The sequence below is a fragment of the Suricata suricatta genome, chromosome 4, assembly GCF_006229205.1.
Source record: "Suricata suricatta isolate VVHF042 chromosome 4, meerkat_22Aug2017_6uvM2_HiC, whole genome shotgun sequence".
Classification (NCBI taxonomy): Eukaryota; Metazoa; Chordata; class Mammalia; order Carnivora; family Herpestidae; genus Suricata; species Suricata suricatta.
The window spans coordinates 116,440,530-116,461,576 of NC_043703.1; the positions used below are offsets into that span (position 1 = coordinate 116,440,530).

Below are 21,047 nucleotides of genomic sequence, written 5' to 3' on the forward strand. Positions count from 1 at the left end.
TATATAACTATAACTATTTGGACTGTTTCAAGTAAGAATTTGTTTATATCTTCTAGGGTTTACAGAGTCCACGGGGAATAAGATGCAATCCAGAAGCTGTATGTAGTCACATTATTATTGAAAGCCATGAAAAAGGATGTTTCAGGACGCTAAGTGCCGAACAACCACAGTTGGATAGCCATCCTTATGTTTTCAGATCTGCTGACCCCTCAGACGTTATCAGAGGACAACGGAGTCCATCATCATGGAGAACCAGACACATCAACCTTTCCAAATCATTAGACCAGAGGAACCCCCATGTCAAAGTTTGGAATTCCTTGCAGTTACGAAGTCCTTCCCCATTTCAAAACTTTACCGCCGATGACTTCAGAATTAGCCAGGGTCTTCAATTACCATTCCGTGAAAAGACAGCCCCTTGGCTATCAGAATTAGTAGAACCTGCTTATGTGCCACCCGAAGAAATGGATTGTCATTCTTCATCACAAATGCTGCCCCCAGAACCCATGAAAAAATTTACTACTTCCATCACTTTTGCATCTCACCGACACTCTAAATGCTTTTCAGATTCCTCTGTTCTTAAGGTTGGTGTTACTGAAGGTAGCCAGTGTACTGGAGCATCTGTGGGAGTATTTAATTCTCATTTCACTGAAGAACAAAATCCTCCCAGAGATCTAGAACAGAAAACCTCTTCCCCTTCATCATTTAAAATTGTTAGTCATTCACCAGATAATGCTGTGACTATTTTAGCAGAAAGTAGTGGCCAAAGTCAAAAATTATCAATTGAACATTCTCAGCAAAAAGAAAAACTCTTAGAAAGATCAGATATTAAAGGCAATGATTCTGAGCCCAGTACCAGTGCACAGTATAACAGTGTCAAGGAAGTTCATTTTGCTGATAACCATACCCTCATTAGCATGAGCAGACCAAGTTCCACACTAGGAGTAAAAGAGAAGACTGTAACTATAACTCCAGATCTTTCTTCGCGCATTTTTCTTGAACAACAAGAGCTCTTTGAACAAAGCAAATCCCCACATGCAGGTCACCATGTGAGAAAATACCATTCTCCCCCTCCTCAACATCAGGATTATGTAGCTCCAGACCTTCCTTGTCATATTTTTCTTGAAAAACGGGAACTCTTTAAACAAAGCAAAGCCCCGCATGTAGATCATCAGAGAGAAAACCAGTCTCCCTTTCCTCAAGGTCAGAATTATATAGCTTCAGACCTTCCTTCTTCCATTTTTCTTGAACAACGTCAGCTCTTTGAACAAAGCAAAGCCCCAGATGTAGATCACATGGGAAAATACCGTTCCTCCTTTCCTCAAGGTCAGGATTATGTAGTCGAAAAGAATAATCAACATAAATTTAAATCATACATTTCTAATATGATAAATGTTGAAGCCAAGTTCGATTCTGTCATCTCCCAACCAGTCCCAAATCAGTGTACATTAGTAACATCTGCATCCACTCCACCCTCAAATAGAAAAGCACTTTCTTGTGTTCGTATAACTCTTTATCCCAAGACTCCTTCCAAGTTGGATAGTGGAACCTTAGATAAAGAATTGCATTCATTGGATCCTGCTTCTAAAACGAGGATGAATAGTGAGTTTAACTCTGACCTACAAACTATATCTTCAAGATCATTGGAACCAACCTCCAAATTATTGACCAGTAAAGCTGTAGCACAGAATCAAGAATCTTTAGGTTTTCTAGGACTTAAATCTTCACCGGACTTCCAAGTCTTACAGTCTCCTCTTCCAGATAGTAATACTGTTTCTCAGGACTTGAAAACCACACCTTTTCAGAATAGCCAGATAGTAACCTCAAGGCAAACACAAGTGAACATTTCCGATTTGGAAGGATATTCCAGTCCAGAAGGGACTCCGGTATCTGCAGATCGGTGAGTCTCCTTGTGATGACAAGCAAGATGATGGAATTTGTGATAAAGGGTTTTAAATGCTTAAGCAAATGTGAGTCCTTGGGGGGAAAGGCAGTCTGATTTCTCTTAGGGGACGTTGTATCTGACTAATCTAGGTCTTCCAAGCCATAAATGCCTAAGTAATAGAAAACATTTGAAACTTATGTATTCATAATTTCAGAGGGCTTTTGACAAGATTTGACATCAAGTATTTCAAAACATTGAATTACTGAGAAGAGCCTTTGATCATCCATAGTACGATTTATTAATTATTATATTGAAAGTGTGCTGAAGACCAGACTTTGGGATATGTGCATGAGCTTACTCTCTTGCTTGCTTGTGTGTGGTCTCTCTCTCTCTCTCTCTCCCTTCTCTCCTAGAGTTTCCATTTCATGATTCTCCTTAAATATTAGTGTTTACCATGAGGAAAAGTAACTTTCCAGCGGAGAATCCTGGAAGACATCACTTTAGCCAAGTTATCAAGGTTAACATAATTGGTAAAGCATATCAATATAATGTGCTCTCTACACATTATAGATATAATGTGTGTATATATACACACACATATATATATACTGTATTACAGATAAGTGTATATGTAATGCAGATATGGACATAATAGAGATATAATATGTGTGTGTATGTGTGTATATATATATATATGTGTGTGTGTGTGTGTATATATATATATATGTATACTATTTTGTAGATATAATGTGTATCTATAATACAGTGTTACTATGGAAATCCAGTTCAGGGCTGAATGCCTTAGATTTATATTCTGTAGCCAAATTCCAAGACTATCATTAATTCACTTTTACATTTTGAATAGAATTGTCCTTTGTGTTTCATGTTCTATCTTATAGTTGAGAAGGAGCATATCATAGTGAAGAGCCCTGGGCTTGGAATGAAGGAAGGGAAATAATATTTATTCAGCATCTGAATGTGGTAGTCATGGCAGTGAGGGACTTATGTTATCTCATTTAATGCTTGTGATAGCCCTTTGAAGTGAGTAGTGGTATCTTTATTTACCCTCTGGGAAACTGTGATGCTGATATTGGTACTTTGTACTTTTATGTGAGAGAGTGCTCTTTGTAAGCAACGGAGTGTATTCTAGTGTAGTCTTTTTAATTAAAGCAAGAGCTTGCTCACTGTATGGTGGTGTCTCCCTGATCCTGCTTTCAGCTTTCTGTCAAGCTATCCTCTTGGACAAGTCATTTAATATCTTTGGCACTCATATGGAGATGATGATGGAAGGAAAGGCTTGGAAAGCTAAAAGGTCCCTTGTAACTCTAGAAGTTGGTGATTTAGAATTGGATTTGGGCCTTAAAAAAGGGTCAATCTCTGCTTTCAGTATTATAATACTGAATTAGAGTTGAATTCCTAGAATGAGAGGAAATACTAGATGATTATAAATGGGAACTAAATAATCTGTTCATTCAGAATATACTAAATGCCATCTGGAATAGTAGATGTAGATATCATTTTATACTTAATATAATCATCAGTGATAGATATTATTACCTCAATTTATATTATTTTAAAAACCTAATACTTTGAGAAATTAGATGTTTTGCCCAAGATCACATAGCTATTATTAAGTGTTAGAGATGGCATTTGAATCTGTTTGTCTGACTCCAAAGTTCATAACAATTCAAACTACATATATACACATACCTACTCATTTGTATACATGTGTGTATATATGAATAAAATGTGTGAGTGTATATGTATTAAGTATTTTTAAAGTGCTTTATTTTTAGATTTTTTTTTAATTTACAGAGTTACAAAAGTGGTAGAGTTCTTGCATTAGTTATTTTTTGCTGTATATAACCTATTACCTTGAAATATAGCAGCTTAAAACAGTATTATTCCAATGATAGGATGGGTTTCTGTGGGTCAGAAATTTAGGTGAGGCTTAGCTGGCTCAGGTTCTCTTAGGGGATTGCAAACAAAGTGTGGCCTGCATCTGTGGTCCCATCTCAAGACTTGACTGAGAGGATGTGCTTCCAGGCTTGTTCACGTGGCTATTGGCCAGAGGCATCAGTCCCTTTCATAAGGCAGCTCAAATATGACAGTTTAACTTCCCTCAGAGTGAGCACATGAGAGAACAAGAGAGGATGCCCAGGGTAAAAGTCATAGTCTTCGTAATAACCTTGTAAGTGAATCTTACCATTTCTGCCACATTCTGTTGGATAGAAGTGAATCAGTATTTCCAGCTCACCCTCAATAGTTAGAGATACACAAGGGCGTGAATTACCAGGAGACAGAGATCACTGGGAAATATCTTCAAGGTTACCAATATAGAACATATTGGTTCTATATTACCAAATGTTCCCCTGTGTTAACATCTTACCATAACATCATAACTATAAAACATTTAACAAACCTAAGAAATTATCCTTCATATAAAATTACAACTAAAATATAGACTGACTTGGAATTTATTTGATTTTTCCACATATGAATGTTTTTTGCTTCAGATCCAACTCAAGATCTCACCAAGATCCCACCTTGCATTTTAGTTGTCATGTCTCCTTTATTTTCAGCAATCTGTGGCAGTCCTTATTTTTTATGACCTTGACACTTTAAAGAGAATTGATTATTTTGGAGAAAGTTTGATTTAGCTTTCTCTGATACCTCCAAAAGTAGGTTGAGGTTATGCATTTTCAGTGCATCTCATTGGGGAGCACAATAATATGGTATGCATTAATGGTGATGTTAACCTTGATCGCTTGGCTAACCTTGTCTACTGAGGTTCTCCACTGTACAGTTGCTGTTTTTCCTTTGTAAATACTAGATATTTGGGTAGAAACTGGTAGACTATGCAAACATCTTGTTTCTGCTTAAAACTTTTATCACTAATTTTAGGATTCTTCACTGGATCTTGCCTGTAGCAGTTATCACTCTGGTATTCTAATACAGTTTTTATACTTCTTTCATTCCTTCTACATGTAATAATTGGAATTTTTCTGTAAGCAAGACCTGTTGTTCCTTCCTCATTTATTTATTCCTTTAGTTATTCATGTACATCAGTGTGGATTCAGGGACATTTATTTCATTCTTTGGATTATAATCCAGTACTACTTAAATTACTCAAGTTTAGCTCTTGAGAACACTTTCATGTTGGCTCTTATACCATGCCCTAGCCCTGAAATCAACCATTTCTCCCAAGAACCAATTTCCTTCCTTTCCTTCCTCCTTTCTTCCTTTCCTCCTTCCCTTCCCTTTGCTTCTCCAGAATTTATTTTTTTATTTTTTTCTAGCTTTTTTGAGATGAAATTGACGTAAAGCATTATATAAGTTTAAGGTTTGCAATATGTTGATTTGATACACTTATATATTGCAAAATAATTACTTCCATAGCATTAGCTAATATCTCTATCCTGTCACTTTTTGTGGCAAGAGCTGTTCTAAGATCTACTCTCAACAACTTTTAAGTGTATAATACATTATTGTTAGCTATCATTACAGTGCTATGCATAGATCCCTAAGACATATTCATCTTCTAATTATAAGTTTGTACCCTTTGACCACAGTCTCCCCATCTCTCTCTCCCTCTAGTCCCTGACTGTTTTAGATCCCACATACAGATGGTACTATATGTTTTTTGTCTTCCTCTATCTGACTTATTTCATTCAGGTTAGTGCCCTTAATGCCCGTTTATGTTGCAAATGACAGAATTTCCTTCTTTCTAATGGCTGAGTAACAGTAAATATGTGTCACATCTTTATTTTTAAATATTTTTTTTTCAGTTTTGAGAGAGTACATGCATGAGTGCAAGTAGAGGAAGGGCAGAGGGAGAGGGAGAGTGAGAATCTTAAGCAGGCTCTGTGCCCAGCACAGAGCCCAACGTGGGGCTCTTTCATGACCGTGAGATTGTGACTGGAGCTGAAATCAAGAGTCAGATACTTAACCAACTGAGCTCCTATCCCATCTTCTTTATTTATTTATATATTCCATCTTTATTCATTCATCTCTTGATAAGACACTTAGGTTGTTTCCATATCCTGGCTATTGTAAATAATGACATGGGAGTGTCATTTTCATTTGCTGTTTTCATTTACTTTGAATATATACGCATAAAGAGATTGGTGGCTCATATGGTAGTTCCATTTTTAAGTTTTTGAACAATCTTTATACTGTTTTCCATATTTTCTATGTCAATTTACATTTGTGCCAGCCGCATTGCACAAGGGTTACCTTCATTCTGTATCCTCATCGATATTTATCTTTGCCTTTTTGATAATGGTCATTTTAACATTACCATAGCTCGTGGTTTTAATTTTCATTTCCTGGGTAATTAGTGATGTTGAGCACCTTTTCATGTACCTGTTGGCCTTTTTGTATGCCTTCTTTGGAAAAAAAATGTTCAATTCCTTTGCCCAATTTTATTTTTTAAGTTTTTATTTGAACTCCAGTTAGTTGACATAGTGCAATATCAGTTTCAGGTGCACAATATAATGATTCAGATCTCCGTATAATACCTGGTGCTCATTACAAGTGCACTCCCTAACCCCTGTCACCCACTCAACCCCTTCCCCCTAACCATATAGAGTCTGTGTCTTGGTTTGTCTCTCTCTCTCTTTTTCCCCCTTTGCTCATTTATTTTGCTTCTTAAATTCCACATATGAGTGGTATCATATGATATTTGTCTTTCTCTAACATATTTTGCCTAGCACAATACTTTCTAGCTCCATCCATGTCATTTCAATGGCAAGATTTCATTCTCTGTTTATGGTTGAGCAATATTCGTGTGTGTGTGTGTGTGTGTGTGTGTGTGTGTGTGTGTGTGCGCGCGCGCGCGCGCGTGCGCGTGCACGTGTGTATAGCATATCTTATCTGTTTATCAATCAGTGAACACTTGGGCTGTTTCTGTAATTTGGCTCTTATAGAAAGTGCTGCTATAAAGGTCAGGGTGCATGTATCCCTTTTAATTAGTATTTTTGTATTTTGGGGGTAAATACTTAGTAGTGCAATTGCTAGATGGTAAGGTAGTTCTGGTTTTCACTTTTTGAGGAAAGTACATACTGTTTTCCACAGCGGCTGCACCAGTTTGCATTCCCACCAGCAGTGTAAGAGGGTTCCTCTTTCTCCACATCCTCGATAGCACCTGTTGTTTCTTGTGTTGTTGACTTTAGCTATTCTTACAGGTGTGAGGTGATCTCCTGCTACATGAACACAGGACATCTTTCCTTTTTTTTTGTATGTCTTCCTTAATTCCTTTCATCAAAGTCTTGTAGTTTTGAGTATACAGATCTTTCACTCTTAATTAAATTTATTCCTAAGCATTTTATTGGTTTTGATACTAGTGTGAATTTGGATTTTATTTTTTCCCCTCAAATATCTTGTTAATGTGTAGAGGCACTAATCATTTGTGGAGCATTTAGAATTTTCTATATATAAGATTATATCATCTGCAGACAAAGACAGTGTTACTTTTTCCATGATTTGGATGCCTTTCATTTCATTTTCTTCCTGATTGCTTTGGCTAGTACTTACTTCTAGTACTATGGTAAGTAACACTGATGAGAGTTGGCACCTTTATCTTGTTCCTGATTATTAAAGGGCAGAAAGCTTTTAACTTGTTACCACTGAGTATGATACAAGCTAACGGTTTGCCATATATGACCTTTATTATGTTGAAGTATGTTTCTTCTGTATCCAATTTATTGATTGTTTTTTTTTTATGAATGGATGTTGTATTTTGTCAAATGCTTTTTCTGCATATATGGAGATAATCATGACTTTTATCTTTCACTCTGTTAGTGTGGTATATCACATTTATTGATTTGCCTTTGTTGAACTGTCCTTGCCTCCCAGGAATGAATCCTAATTGATCATAGTGTAGGATTCTTTACATATACTGTTGAATTTGACTTGCTAGTATTTTATTGACACTTCTTGTGTCTCTATTCAGGGATATTGGTCTGTAGTTTTCTTGTAGTGTCTTTGTCTGATTTTGGATCAGAGTAATGCTCAACTTGTAAAATGAATTTGGACGTGTTCCTGTTCAATTTTTTTGAATGAGTTTCAGAAGGATTGGTATTATATCTTCTTTAGGTTTTTGGTAGAATTCACCAATAAAAAAAAGTCTTGGCTTTTTTTGTTTGTTTGTTTGGAGGTTTTTGATTACTGATTCAATCTTGCTCACTGTTGGTCTGTTCATGTTTTCTATTTCTTCATGATTCGGTCTTAGTAAGTTGTATGTTCTAGGAACTTATCCATTTTTTCTAGGTTATCCAGTTAGTCTCATGATTCTGTGTATTTTTGTGGTATCATCTGTAGAGTCTTTTCTTTCATTTTTTATTTTCTTCATTTAAGCTCTCTTTTTTAGTCTGGCTAAAGGCTTATCAGTTTGGGGCGCCTGGGTGGCTCAGTCGGTTAAGCCTCCGACTTCAGCTCAGGTCAGATCTCACGTTCATGGGTTCAAGCCCCGCGTCAGGCTCTGTGCTGACCGCTAGCTCAGAGCCTGGAGCCTGCTTCCGGTTCTGTGTCTCCCTCTCCCTCTGCCCCTCCCTCTCTCATGCTCTGTCTCTCTCTGTATCAAAAATAAACAAAACATTAAAAAAAATTTTTTTTAATAAAAAATATTAAAAAAATAAAATAAAGGCTTATCAGTTTTATCTTTTTAAAAAAACAGCTCTTAGTTTTATTGATCCTTTCTGTTTTTCTGGACTCTATTTCATTTATTTCTTCTTGATCTTTGTTACTACTTCCTTCTGCAGAGTTTGAGCTCATTTTTTCTTTGAGGTGTAAAGTTAGGTTATTTGGGACCTTTTTTTCCCCTTAATATAGGCATTCATCACCATAAACTTCCCTCTGTGAAGTGTTTTTGCCTCATCCCATTGATTTTTTCCATCCCATTGATTTTTGTATATTGTGTTTCCGTTTTCATTTGCTTCAAAATATTGTTTTGCCTTCCTTTCTTTTTCTTTTTTTTTTTGACATATTGATTGTTCAGGACTACGTTGTTCAGTTTCCACATATTTGTAAAATTTCCTGCTTTCCCAGTGGTATTGGTTTCTAATCTCATAGTATTGTGGTTGGAAAAGGTACTTGGTATGATTTCAGTCTTCTTAAATCAGCTAGGACTTATTTTGTGGCCTATCATATGATCTATCCTGGAGAATGTTCTGTGTGTGCTTGATAAGAATGTGTGTTCAGCAGCCTTTGGATGGAATATTCAATATATGTCTGTTAAGTCCATTTGGTCTAAATTATGGTTCAGGTCCAACATTTCCTTGTTGACTTTTCTGTCTAGATGATGTATCCATTGTTGAATTGGGGGATTTAAAAATGTAACAGTGTGGAGAGTGAAATGGTGGTGTTTTTATATACGATCAAAGTTAAGTTGTTTTATATAAAATAGATTGTTTTAGCTATTAGAAGTTTTTTTGTAAACCTCATGGTAACCACAAGGCAAAACCTAGAGTAGATTGATGAAAGATAGAAGGAAATCAGATCATATCATTATGGGAAGTCAATAATTAACAAAGGAAGGCCATAAGAAAGGAAGAAGGGAACAAGGAAACTACAAAGCCAGAAAAAATTAATGAGATGGCGTTAGTAAGTCCTTACCCATCAATAATTACTCTAAATATAAATAGATTGAATTCTCCAACCAAAGACATAGAGTGATTGGATAAATTTTAAAAATGACCCAATTATATACTGCCTATAAGAGACTCATTAGCTTCAAGGACACAGAGGTCCAAAGTGAAGGAGTGGGGGAAAGATGCACCATCCAGGTGGAGACCAAAAGAGAGCAAGAGTAGCTATACTCATATCAGACAAAATAGACTTTACGCCAAAAGTAGTAACAAGACATAAGGAAGACCCTTATATAACAATAAAGGGGTCAGATGATATAACAGTTGTAAATATATATACAACTAAAATTGGAACATCTAAGCGTGTTAAGGAAATACTAAACATACCTGAAGGGAGAAATAGATACAACAGTACATTAACAGTAAGTGACTTCAGTACCCTTCTTTCAACAATGGAGAATAGTATTTAGAAACAAAGTATAGCACCAGGTTAGCTCCTTGTTACTAGGATGTGACTGCTTCTAGCAGTTAATAAAGCTAAGAATTGTATGTATATATATTAACTCATGCACATACCTACTTATCTGCTTATTCCCATCTCTGTTACTGTGTGTATGTGCTTGTGTTTATTTTTATATGTAAATATTTTTTAAGCCACAAGTCAGTATTGATATCTTCAGCTAATCTTGAACCACAGGGTTGACTGGAAGCTTCTTACCCTTATTTTTGACTTCTTTCTTTAGTAGTAATAAACCTGGCCCTCATTATCTACAATATATTTATCCTAGTATATAAATTAGTTAGTTTCAGAATTCCCGGATGGAAAACAAATTCTCCTACTTGAGTACAGTGTTTATATATACCTTTCTTTTGAATTTAGCATTATGGCATCTAGTTAAAACACTGTGAGTACATGATTCATTTATAATGCAGTTAGTTTCATTTGTTACATCCTGCATTCTGTCTTTGCCCTTGGTTAATTTTGGTTAATTTTTAAAAATTTACATAGTATAAAACTTTTTGTGGTGTACAGTTCTGTCATTTGTGATAAATTCACCATCACAGTTCCATACAAAGCATTTCCATGAATACAAAAATTTCTCTGCATGCCATCTCCTTATAGACAATCCCTCCTTTGACCCCTGGTAATTCCTGGTTTGTCCTTTCCTTAGCCTTTCTAGAGTGTCATATAAATGAAATAATAATAAGATACATAACAGCCTCTGGGTTTAGTTTCTTTTACTTTGAAAAGCACATTTAAGATTCATCTGTCTTTTTTGTGAGGCATATTTTTTACTTTTTATTGCTTTATTAAAAGCAGTAATATTTTATTCCTTTACATGACAATACGGTTGTACAGATTATCACAGTTTGCTAATCCATGCATTCATTCTTTGAAATATTTGTGTTGTTTCAACTTTGGGGTGTGATTACAGTTAGAGGTGCCTTAAACATTTGTGTGTCAGTGTTTGCTTCTGTAGGGTAGATATTCAGGAGTGGAATTGCTGAGTCAAATGGTGTATCTGTGTGTTTAACCTTCCAAAACAGTTTATCTGTTGCATTTTCATTAACCGTAATGCATGTTCCAGTTACTCTAGGTCTTTGTCAGCATTTGGTATTGTCCATATGCTTTAGCCATTTTTTTTTAATTTTTTTTTTTACTTTATAAAGTTTCATATTTTTTTAATATATGCAATTATTTTCCATCCTTTACAATACAGTAGTTGCAATGACACTCAAAACAGAAAAGCAAAGTAAAAAATCAAAACACCAACTTCTGTTTCATGTAATTAGACTTATACAGAAATTAGAAGGTTAAGTAACAACTAGTTAATCACCTAATTTCACAGTAGCCATTTTTATAGTTGTACAGTGATATTTCAACATGGTTTTCATTTGTATTTCCCTAATGACTTTTCTTCATTTCATGTGATTTTTTTTTTGCCATCCTTTTTGGTAAAAATGATTTTTTAATAGGGTTTTATTTTTTTATTGTTGAATTTTGAGAGTTCCAAATATGCTTTGGATATACAATCTTTGCTGGATATATTACTGGGAAATACCTGCTTGTAGTTTGTGACTTTTCATCTACTTAATCTATTGTCTTTCACAGAACAAAGGTTTTTAATCTTGATGACGTCCACTTTACTGATTTTTTTTTTATGACTTATGTAATTGGGTTGACAGTCCTTTTATTTCAGTACTTTAAAAAAATATTTTGCTTCCTGGGGTGCCTGTGGGTGGCTCAGTCAGTTGAGCATCCGACTTAGGCTCAGGTCATAATCTCATGGTTCATGAGTTCAAGCCCCGTGTTCAGAGCCTGGAGACTGCTTTGGATTCTGTGACTCCCTCTCCCTCTGCCTCTCCCCTGCTCATGCTCTGTCTCTTTCTTTCTCCCAAAAATAAATAACAACATTGAAAAAAGAATATTTTGCTTCCTTCTAAATTCCATGGTTTCTGATGAAAAATCTACAGTTTTGGAATCATTATTCCTCTGTAAATTAGAAGCAATGTCTTATTTTTCCCTGATTGCTTTATTTACTTTTTGTTTGTTTGTTTGTTTAGAGTCAATTGGTTATGATGTTTCTAGGCATGGATTTCTTTGGTGCATCTTGTTTGGAGTTTGCTGTGCTTCTAAGCGTTTATATCCATCATATTTAGGGAGTTTTAGCCCTTATTTATTCAAGCATTTTTTCTGTACCACATTCTTTCTCTTCACTTTCTACATCTCTGATGACACAAATGTTTTTGGTATTATCTTACAAGTCCCTGAAACTGTTGATTTTTTTTCAATCTTTTTCCCCCTCTGTTGTTTAGATTGAATAATTTCTATTTATCTGTCTTGGAGTTCACTAAGTCTTTCCTCTGACATTTCCATTCTGCTATTATGTTCTTCCAGTGAGTATTTTATTTCACTTCGGTCATTTTTTAGTTTAAAAATTTTTGCCATTTCAGGGTGCCTGGGTGGCTCAGTCAGTTAAGCACCAACTCTTGATTTTGGAACAGGTCATGCTCTCACGATTTGTGAGGTCAAGCCCCACGTTTGGCTCTGCACTGACAGTGCAAAGCCTGCTTGGGATTCTCTGTCTCCCACTCTCTTTCTGCCCTTTCCCAACTCACTCTTTCTTAAAAATAAACATTAAATTTTTTTTTTTGCTGTTTCTTCTCTTTCTTTCCTGAGACTTATCATTTGTTTTAAGGGTATCCACTCTTACATGTTTGCAGGATTTTTAATAGCTTCCTTAAAGTTTTTTATCAGCCACTTCTAACATTTCTTTCATCCCAGCTTTGGTGTCTGTTGATTTTCTTTTCCCATTTGAGTTTAGATTTTTCTGGTTCTTCATATGCTGAGTAATTTGGAGTTGTATTTCATAATATTGTGAGATAACTAGTCTCATTTAAATCCTATAGAAAATGTTGATATTTTTGTTTTAGCAAGCAATTAACCCCTTTGCATTCAGTTTACAGATTCTAACCAGCCTTCTGTGGGTTATAGTTCCATGTGAGTTCAGTTTTCAAAGCTTTTGCACTGCTATTCAGATCTGACCTGCATGTGTGTGGACCCAGTAGCCAGTCCACGACTTGGGTAGTAGTCTATCCTTTCTGTTCTCAAAGTGTAGGTGTGCTGTTCAGGTGCAGATCCACACGTGAACGTCTCAGGGATAGGCCCAGGAGTTTTATAAACATATGTTAAGGAGTTGATTTTCTCTCTTGAGCTCCTGTTTCTTGAGTCTGAGGACAGAAAGCAGGAGCTTGATTGACCCCTCTCTCCTGTATACTTCCTGTGACTACTTTGTATCAGTTTCAGGTGGCTCAGTATGGAGGGAAATCAACAGAGGTTTGTCCCACTCTTGAAACCAAACCTTCTGTCTTGGAAGAATGAAATTTTTTCCCCTCAGACTTTTAAGCTCTTCGTGGCCCCTGTTACTGCTGTACTACTGCCACCATGAGAGTACTTGAGTGCTTGAGCTTACTAGAAGAGATAGAAAAAAGAGATTTTCACACCATTTCAACTCCCACTCCTCAGTCCTGACTAGAGGGCGTCGGAGGTTTTTGTCTGTGCTAAGGCCCACCTCCAGGTTTCGGGCTATTTTGAGTTCAGACCAGTGGATGGCAAAGGAAAGAATGATAACTTATCACCATTAAATTTTTTTTTTAATGTTTATTTATTTTTGAGATAGCGAGCAAGAGTGATGGAGGGAGGGGCAGAGAAAGAGGGAGATAGAGGATCTAAAGCTGGCCCTGTGCGGACAGCAGACAGGCCAATGCAGAGCTTAAACTCAGGAACCTTTAGGTCATAACCTGAGTTGAAGTCAGATGCTTAATTGACTGAGCCACCCAGGTGCCCTAAACCTACACCATTTTGGTAGTGTTTCAAATGTTGATCATCTTCACCAATTTGCCTACTTCTGTTATTTTTGAGTCTACTGATAGGTGCTCTGTGTAGACCATCAGGTTTTATGTATTCAGTTGATAGAAACTGGGTCAGTTATGATTACCCAGCACTGGAACCAAATGTACCATTTTTTCATTCCCATCAAAGTATATGCAAGTTCGAATTACTCCACGTCTTTGGCAACACTTGATATTTCCAGTTATTTTTATTATTAGTCATTCTAAATGTGGAGGTGAAAGAGTATGTTATTGTGGCTTTAATTTGTATTTCACTGGTGACTTATGATACTAACCATCTTTTCTGTGCTGCTTAGATATTTGAATGTCTTTATGAAGTGTCTGTTCCCATTGTTTGATTGTCTCATTATAAAAGTTTTTTTTTATATATTTCAGATACAGTGTATCTGTGTATTACACATACTTTCTTACAGACTGTGGTTTGTTGTTTGTTTTCTTACTGGTACCTTTTGAAGAAAAGAAAGTATTAATGTTTATAAAAATTGTTAGTTTTTTCATTTAAGGTTAGTACTTTTTATGTCTTCTCTAAGAAAATATTGCCTAACCCAAAGTGTTGAAAATTCTCTCCTGTATTTTCATCTAGAAATATAATTTTAACTCTATGCTTTGTCTGTAATTTATGCAGTTAGAGGATCATTTTCTTAGATATTACAGCACCATTGTTGAAATCTTGATTATTTCCTTAGTGAATTTAGTTGGTATCTTGTCAGAAATCAGTTGGCCTCCTATGTGTGGGTTTATTTTTAGAGTTCCTACTCTATTCCTTTAATTCCTTTGCAACCTTTAAAAAATTTTTTCAACATTATTGTTATTTTAATTCCTTTGCATTTCAATACGTATTTTAGAATAAGCTTCCTAATTTCTCTAAAAAAGCTTCTTGGGGTTTTGTTTGGTATTGCATTGAATCTATAAATCATTTTGTGAATGATTGATGTCTTAATAATACCGAGTCTTCCTATGCATGAACATTTTTTTCTGCTTATTAATGTAACATGTAATTTTCAGTGTGTAGGCCTTGTACATCTTTTGTTAAATTTATTCCTAAATATTTTATGGGTTTTGATGCTATTGCATTTGGTATTTGAAAATTTTTATTTTCTAATTATTTGTTGCTTGTATAATACAAATACTGTTGTTAGGCCCGTTTACAAATGTCAACAAATTAATTTTACTTTTAATTTCTTACTTATGGGGCCAGACCTTCCTATGGGATAATTTAAGACAATGGTACTATGACCATAGAGAATTTAGATAAGCTGATAGTTCCATTGTTTAAATTGAAGCATATCTGTTGTCCTCTGTTTTATATTCAGTAACTCCCCTAAGATTTAGGGAGTGCCTTGTTTAAGTTTAATGAGTAACCCCAACTATGATGTTTTTTCTTCACAGAAAATCATGTTGTCAGGGAGCAAACAGAGCAGTTCTCCTTTCTTTCCAATCTTCATGGCTTTGTTTCTTTTTCTTACCTAATACACTGGCTAGGACTTTCAATATAATATCAAATAAAAGTAGTAAGAGTATGCCTTATTCTCTGTTTGGGGAGGGTGGGGGAGAGGATTTAGTTTTTCAAGTGTGATATTACCTGTAAATTTTTAATAGATGACCTTTATTAGATTAAGGATGTCCTCTTTTGTTGCTAGTTTGCTATGAGTTTTTATTATAAGTGGGAATCGAATTTTGTCAAATGCTTTTCCTGCTTTATTGAGGTGATCATATGTGTATTCTATTTTTCATCCATGTGAATTACATTGATTAGATTTTGAATGTTAAATTTTATTTTGCATTATTGAGATAAACATAAACTTTTTTATATTTATTACTGAATTCAATTTGCTAACATTGGTCTATAATCTTTTTTTTTTTTTTCCCTTTTAGTTTATTTATTTGAGAGGGAGAACATGAGTCGGGGAGGGAAAGAGAGAGACTCCCAAGCAGATGCAGGGCTTGATCTCACAAACCGTGAGATCAAGGCTGGAGCAGAAATCAAGAGTCAGAGGCTTAACCAGCTGAGCCACTGAGGTGCCCCTAGGAGTCTATAAATCTTTTTGAAGTGGCCTAGTAACAGAGTTATGGTGGTGTCAAAAAAAAAAATTGGGAAATATTCACTCTTTCATCATTTTTTGAAATAGTATGTGTTAGATTGGTGTTATTTGAATTAAATCTACCATATTACATTTTGTTTTCTATTTTGTCATCTGGTTTTTGTCCCTTTTTTCCTGCCATCTTTCATATTAATCATGCATCTTTTATTATTGTCTTATTTTGCTTATTGGCTTTTTTATATGCATATTTATTTTTTGATAAATGTGATGGATCCTGCCCCAAATTTGGTTTAGATATGTAAGCTTATGACATTTTTCACACCAAGAGAATTGAGAAGAAGTTTATTATTCACATAGGGACTCCTGGGGGGAGCTGGGCGGACACAACTAGGTCCAGGCCATCTTGGGCAAAGCAGAATGAGTGAATGGGCTTATAGTGACTAGGAAGTAGAACTGGGGAAAGGGTTCTGTGTGGGGGAGGTTTACATTTTCTGTTGGTGCCAAAGAGGGAGGTACTCAGGTTCAGTCTTTTTCTTACCAATCTGTCCAGATGTAGGCCCAAAGGTGACACTTAAGAAGTCAGTAGTGAAACATCAAAATGGAGTCAGACTTTATTACAGTACATGATGTAGAGATTACCCTATTCATCCTTAATTTATATATTATCTTTAATTGCTACCAAACATTTTATTTTTACATCTATGTTTTTTGGAGATATTCACATATAATTTTCCTTTCTTGTAATATCTTTGCTTTGGATATGAGTATTGGGCTGACCTCATAAATATATTGGGATACTTTGAGTTTGTGTAAGATTGGTATTCTTTCTTTCTTAGATATTTGGCAGAATTCACCAGTGAATCCATCATGGCCTGGAGTCTTTACTACAAATTCAATTTCTTTAATACATATGACTATGTAAATTTGCTTTTTCTCTGGTATCAGTTTTGAAAATGTTTTTCAAGTAATTTTTTCTATTCTGACTTGTCAAAATTTGTTGACATGAGTTATTTTCATAGTATCTTATCCTTTCAATTTCTCAAGTCTATTATGGTACTTTCTTATGTCTGATACTGGTAATTTTTGTTTCTTCTTTTTTTACTTAATTGCTCTTTCTAGAGGTTAAATGATTTGGGTTTTGTTGATCCTCTAGTGTATGTTTTCTGTTTTTAAGGATGTGTTTATTCTTTTCTCCTGTTTTGGATTTTACCTTAATGGTCTTTTTCTGCTTTTCTGAGAATATAGGTTTTTTTATATTTATTTTTATTAATTTTTAGCCTCTTCCTTTTATATACAGATTTTTATGTAGTTTCTCATCATCATCTTTGTTCTAAGTATTTTCTCATTTTTTATTTACATTCTAGTTAATTAACATACAATGCAATATTAGTTTTATGAATAGAATTCAGTGATTCATTACTTATGTACAAAACCCATTGCTTATCGTAACAAGTGCCCTCCTTTATACCATCACCCATATAGTCCATCACTCACCCACCTCCCTCTAAATATTTTCTCATTTTTGTTAGTTTTTTTGTTGTTGTTGTTTTTCCATGGGTTATGTAAAGATGTGTTCTCTCTTTTTTTTTAATAAATGCTTATTTATTTTGAGAGACATTATATATACACACATGCATACATATATATAGAGAGAGAGAGGACGTGCATGCACAGGTGAGCAGGGAAGCAGCAGAGGAAGGGGGAGAGAGAGAATCCCAACCAGTCTCCATGCTTTCAGCACAGAGCCTGACGCAAGGCTTGATCTCATGAGCCATGAGATCATGACTTAAGCCGAGATCAGGAGTTATGTTATGTTATGGTATATTTTTATTTTAATCAGTGCAGTTGAAAGAACATGCAGTTCCTGTATGTGGTATTTTATATATGTTATGTCAGTTAGGTCCAGTTGATCAGCTGTCATGTTGAAATGTTCATTTTTACTGAATTGTTATCTGCTTTAGCATCTGAGAATATTATCTTAATATCTCTTCTTTTATATCCTTAACCATTTGGGAGTAACTTGTTGACATGCTGCCTATCACTATATCATTTTCTATATAAAAAAAAATTTTCCTACATAAACCCAATAAAGCCATGAAAATCAGGAGATTAATATCAGTGCTGTATTACAGACACTATTTGGGTTTTCCAGTTGCTCCCATGAGGATTTTTATAGCAAGAAGAGGCAGTTCAAAATCATATGTTGCATTTAGCTGTCATAACTTAATTTTTTTCTAGAACATTTCTTTAGTCTTTCCTTCACTTTCTTGACCTTTGGAAGATTACAGATCATAAAGTTTGTAGAATGTTCTTCAATTTGGGTTTCTCTGATGTTTCCTCATGATTAGGTTTGGGTTACATATTTTTGGCAGGAATATGACAATTGTGACATTCAATTCTCATATCAGATGTTGCATCATTTTCCTTTGTCACATTGCTGACAATTATACATTAATATTTAATAAGGTTTTGGCTGCTAATTTCCTTCACTGGAAAGATACTTTTTTCCCCTTTGTAATTAAGGATCTTGTGAGAAGTACTATGAAATTGTAAATATTTCATTCCATTCCAAGCTTTTAGTTTGTTTATCCATATAGAAATATGCATTCTTATTTCATTCAGTGGGTCTATTTTTTTTTTACTTTTTTCTTTAAAAATGTATAAACTCACAAGAAGAGATTACAAAATAGTTTAGAGTCCCAGGTACCCATCACTCAATGTAATATCTTACATAATTTAGTATAATATCAAAACCAGGAAATTGACATTGATACAATACAAATAGCTAGACTATAGACCTTCATCCGATATCATCAGTATTTGCATGCACTGGAGGTTTTTGAATGTATATATGTATAATCCTGTGAAATTTAATCACATGGATTCACATAACCACTACCATAATCAAGATACAGAAGAGTTCTGTCACCACAAAAGGAACTCCCTCGTGCCTGTCCCTTTGCAATCACACTACTGTGCCCTGCCTCTTGCCTGCTTTTACCCCTGCAAAGCAGTGATCTGTTTTTCTACTGTAAGCTTTTGTCATTTGGAGAATGTTCTATAAATGGAATACTATAGCGTGTAACCTTTGAGATTAGCTCTTTTTACTCAGCCCCATGACCTAGAGACCTATCTGAGTTGTTATATATATATATCAGTATTTCTTTTTATTGCTAAGTAGTGTTCAAATGTATGAATATATCACAGTTTATCCTGTAGGACATTTGATTGTTGCCAGGTTTTTTTTTTTGTTTTTTTTTGTTTGTTTGTTTGTTTTTACTGCTGACACAGCTACTGTAAAATCCATGTACTTATTTTTACACAAACGTAAGTTTTAGTTCTCTAGGACAGTGACTCTCAACCAGAGGTAGTCTTGGCCCCAGGGAGACATTTGGCAAAATCTGAAGACATTTTTGATTGTCACAACTAGGAAAGAATTTTCTGTTGGCATCAGGACTGCTGATGACAAGGTCCTAGAATACACAGGACAGTTCCCACAAAGAATTATTTGGTTCAAAATATCAATTAGCACCAGGGTTGAGAATCTCTGCTCTAGGATAAATGCCCAGGAGTGTGATTGTTGGGTTGTATAATAAGTATGTATATATTTTGTAAGAAACTGCCAAACTTTTTCACAGTGGTTGTACCATTTTACATTTCTGCTAGCAAACTGTGAGGGATCCAATTTTTCTATATCCTTGTTCAGCATTTGGTATTCCCAATATTTTTTATTTGAGCCATCCTAATAAGTATATAGAGGTATGTGCTGTCATTCTAATTCTCATTTCCCTAAAAGTCTAATGATGAACATTTTTATGTGCTTATTTTCTACCTATATATTTTTTTTTGATGAAGTGTGTTTTACAATTTTCTAATTGTACCATTTTGTTTTTTAACTGCTGAATTTAGAGTTTTCTATTCTGGATACATGTTTTTTGCTGGATATGAGACTTGCAAATATTTTGCATCATAAAAAATCATTTTTTATTGTGTTCAGTGTTACTATTGTAATTCATTTTCATTCTGAAAACGTCACTGGTTTGATGGCCTATGGCAGCCCCTTCAGGCAAGCTTCCATATCCATTTTACATGCCTTTGTTATTTTTTGAACATATCTTTGCTTTCTGGCACAAGAAGATATTTCAGGCTCATCTTATACTTTTCCATCCTCTGGAATTGGCCATTTCTCCAGGGAACCTGGTTTCTTCTAGTGGAAGGTGATATTTAGAAGCCAAGATTTGAGCACTAGGTTTACCTACTGCTGTTGGACTGTTCCCAGCCCTTTCATTGGATATGTGCATGTGGACACACACACACACACACACACTCATTTACATTTATTTTTTCTCTATTAAAAACCATAAGCTCGCACCAATATATGGAGTTCTAAATGAATTTCATTTTACTTTTTTTCCTCTTTTCTATATTGTAATTTCCTTATCCAATAATGAGAAACCTCACTTCCTATATGTTTTATGTCTTTATTTGGTCAGTCTCCCATTATGTAATTAATGTCCCATCTCTCCTGCCATCCTCTTCCCAGCCACGATTCTGATTCACTATTTGGATTCTGGCTCTCCATTCGGGCTACCTGTTTGTGTGGTTGTGTTTCTCACCCTGATTGGGCTTTGTTTGACACTCCATGCTAGGCTACTCCTCGACATACCCCTCCCATAATTTGGTCTCTGACTTCTGCTCCACCCCCCAACCCCCCACCAGAATGCTCACGCCATTTATACAAATACCCTTCTCACCCATTTTAGGCTCTGGGTAAATACAGGATTGGAGGGTAGTTCTATTTTTAACTTTTTAAGGCACCTCCATATTGTTGTCCAGAGTGGCTGTGTCAGTTTGCACTCCCATCAACAGTGCAAAAAGGTTCCCCTTTCTCTGCATCCTCGCCAACATCTGTTATTTCTTGTGTTCTTCATTTTAGCCATTCTGACAGATGTGTGGTCGTATCTCCATGGTTTTGATTTGTATTTCCCTTATGATGAGTGATGTTGGTATCATGTTGTTACTGTGTCCATTAGCCATCTGGATGTCTTTTTTGGAAAAGTATCCATTCATGTTTTGTGCCCATTTCTTCACTGGATTAGCTGTTCTTTGGTTGTTGAATTTGAG

At 35.2% G+C, this 21,047-nt stretch overlaps 1 protein-coding gene across 1 annotated transcript in view; it reads left to right on the forward strand.

The window, feature by feature from the left end:
- ALMS1 (ALMS1 centrosome and basal body associated protein) overlaps positions 1-21,047 on the forward strand; it is a 129,803-nt gene that overhangs the window by 53,385 nt on the left and 55,371 nt on the right. The window contains exon 6 of the mRNA XM_029937601.1: positions 57-1,897. Within this exon, the coding sequence (XP_029793461.1) occupies positions 57-1,897 (1,841 nt within the window). The remainder of the gene's footprint in view (positions 1-56; positions 1,898-21,047) is intronic.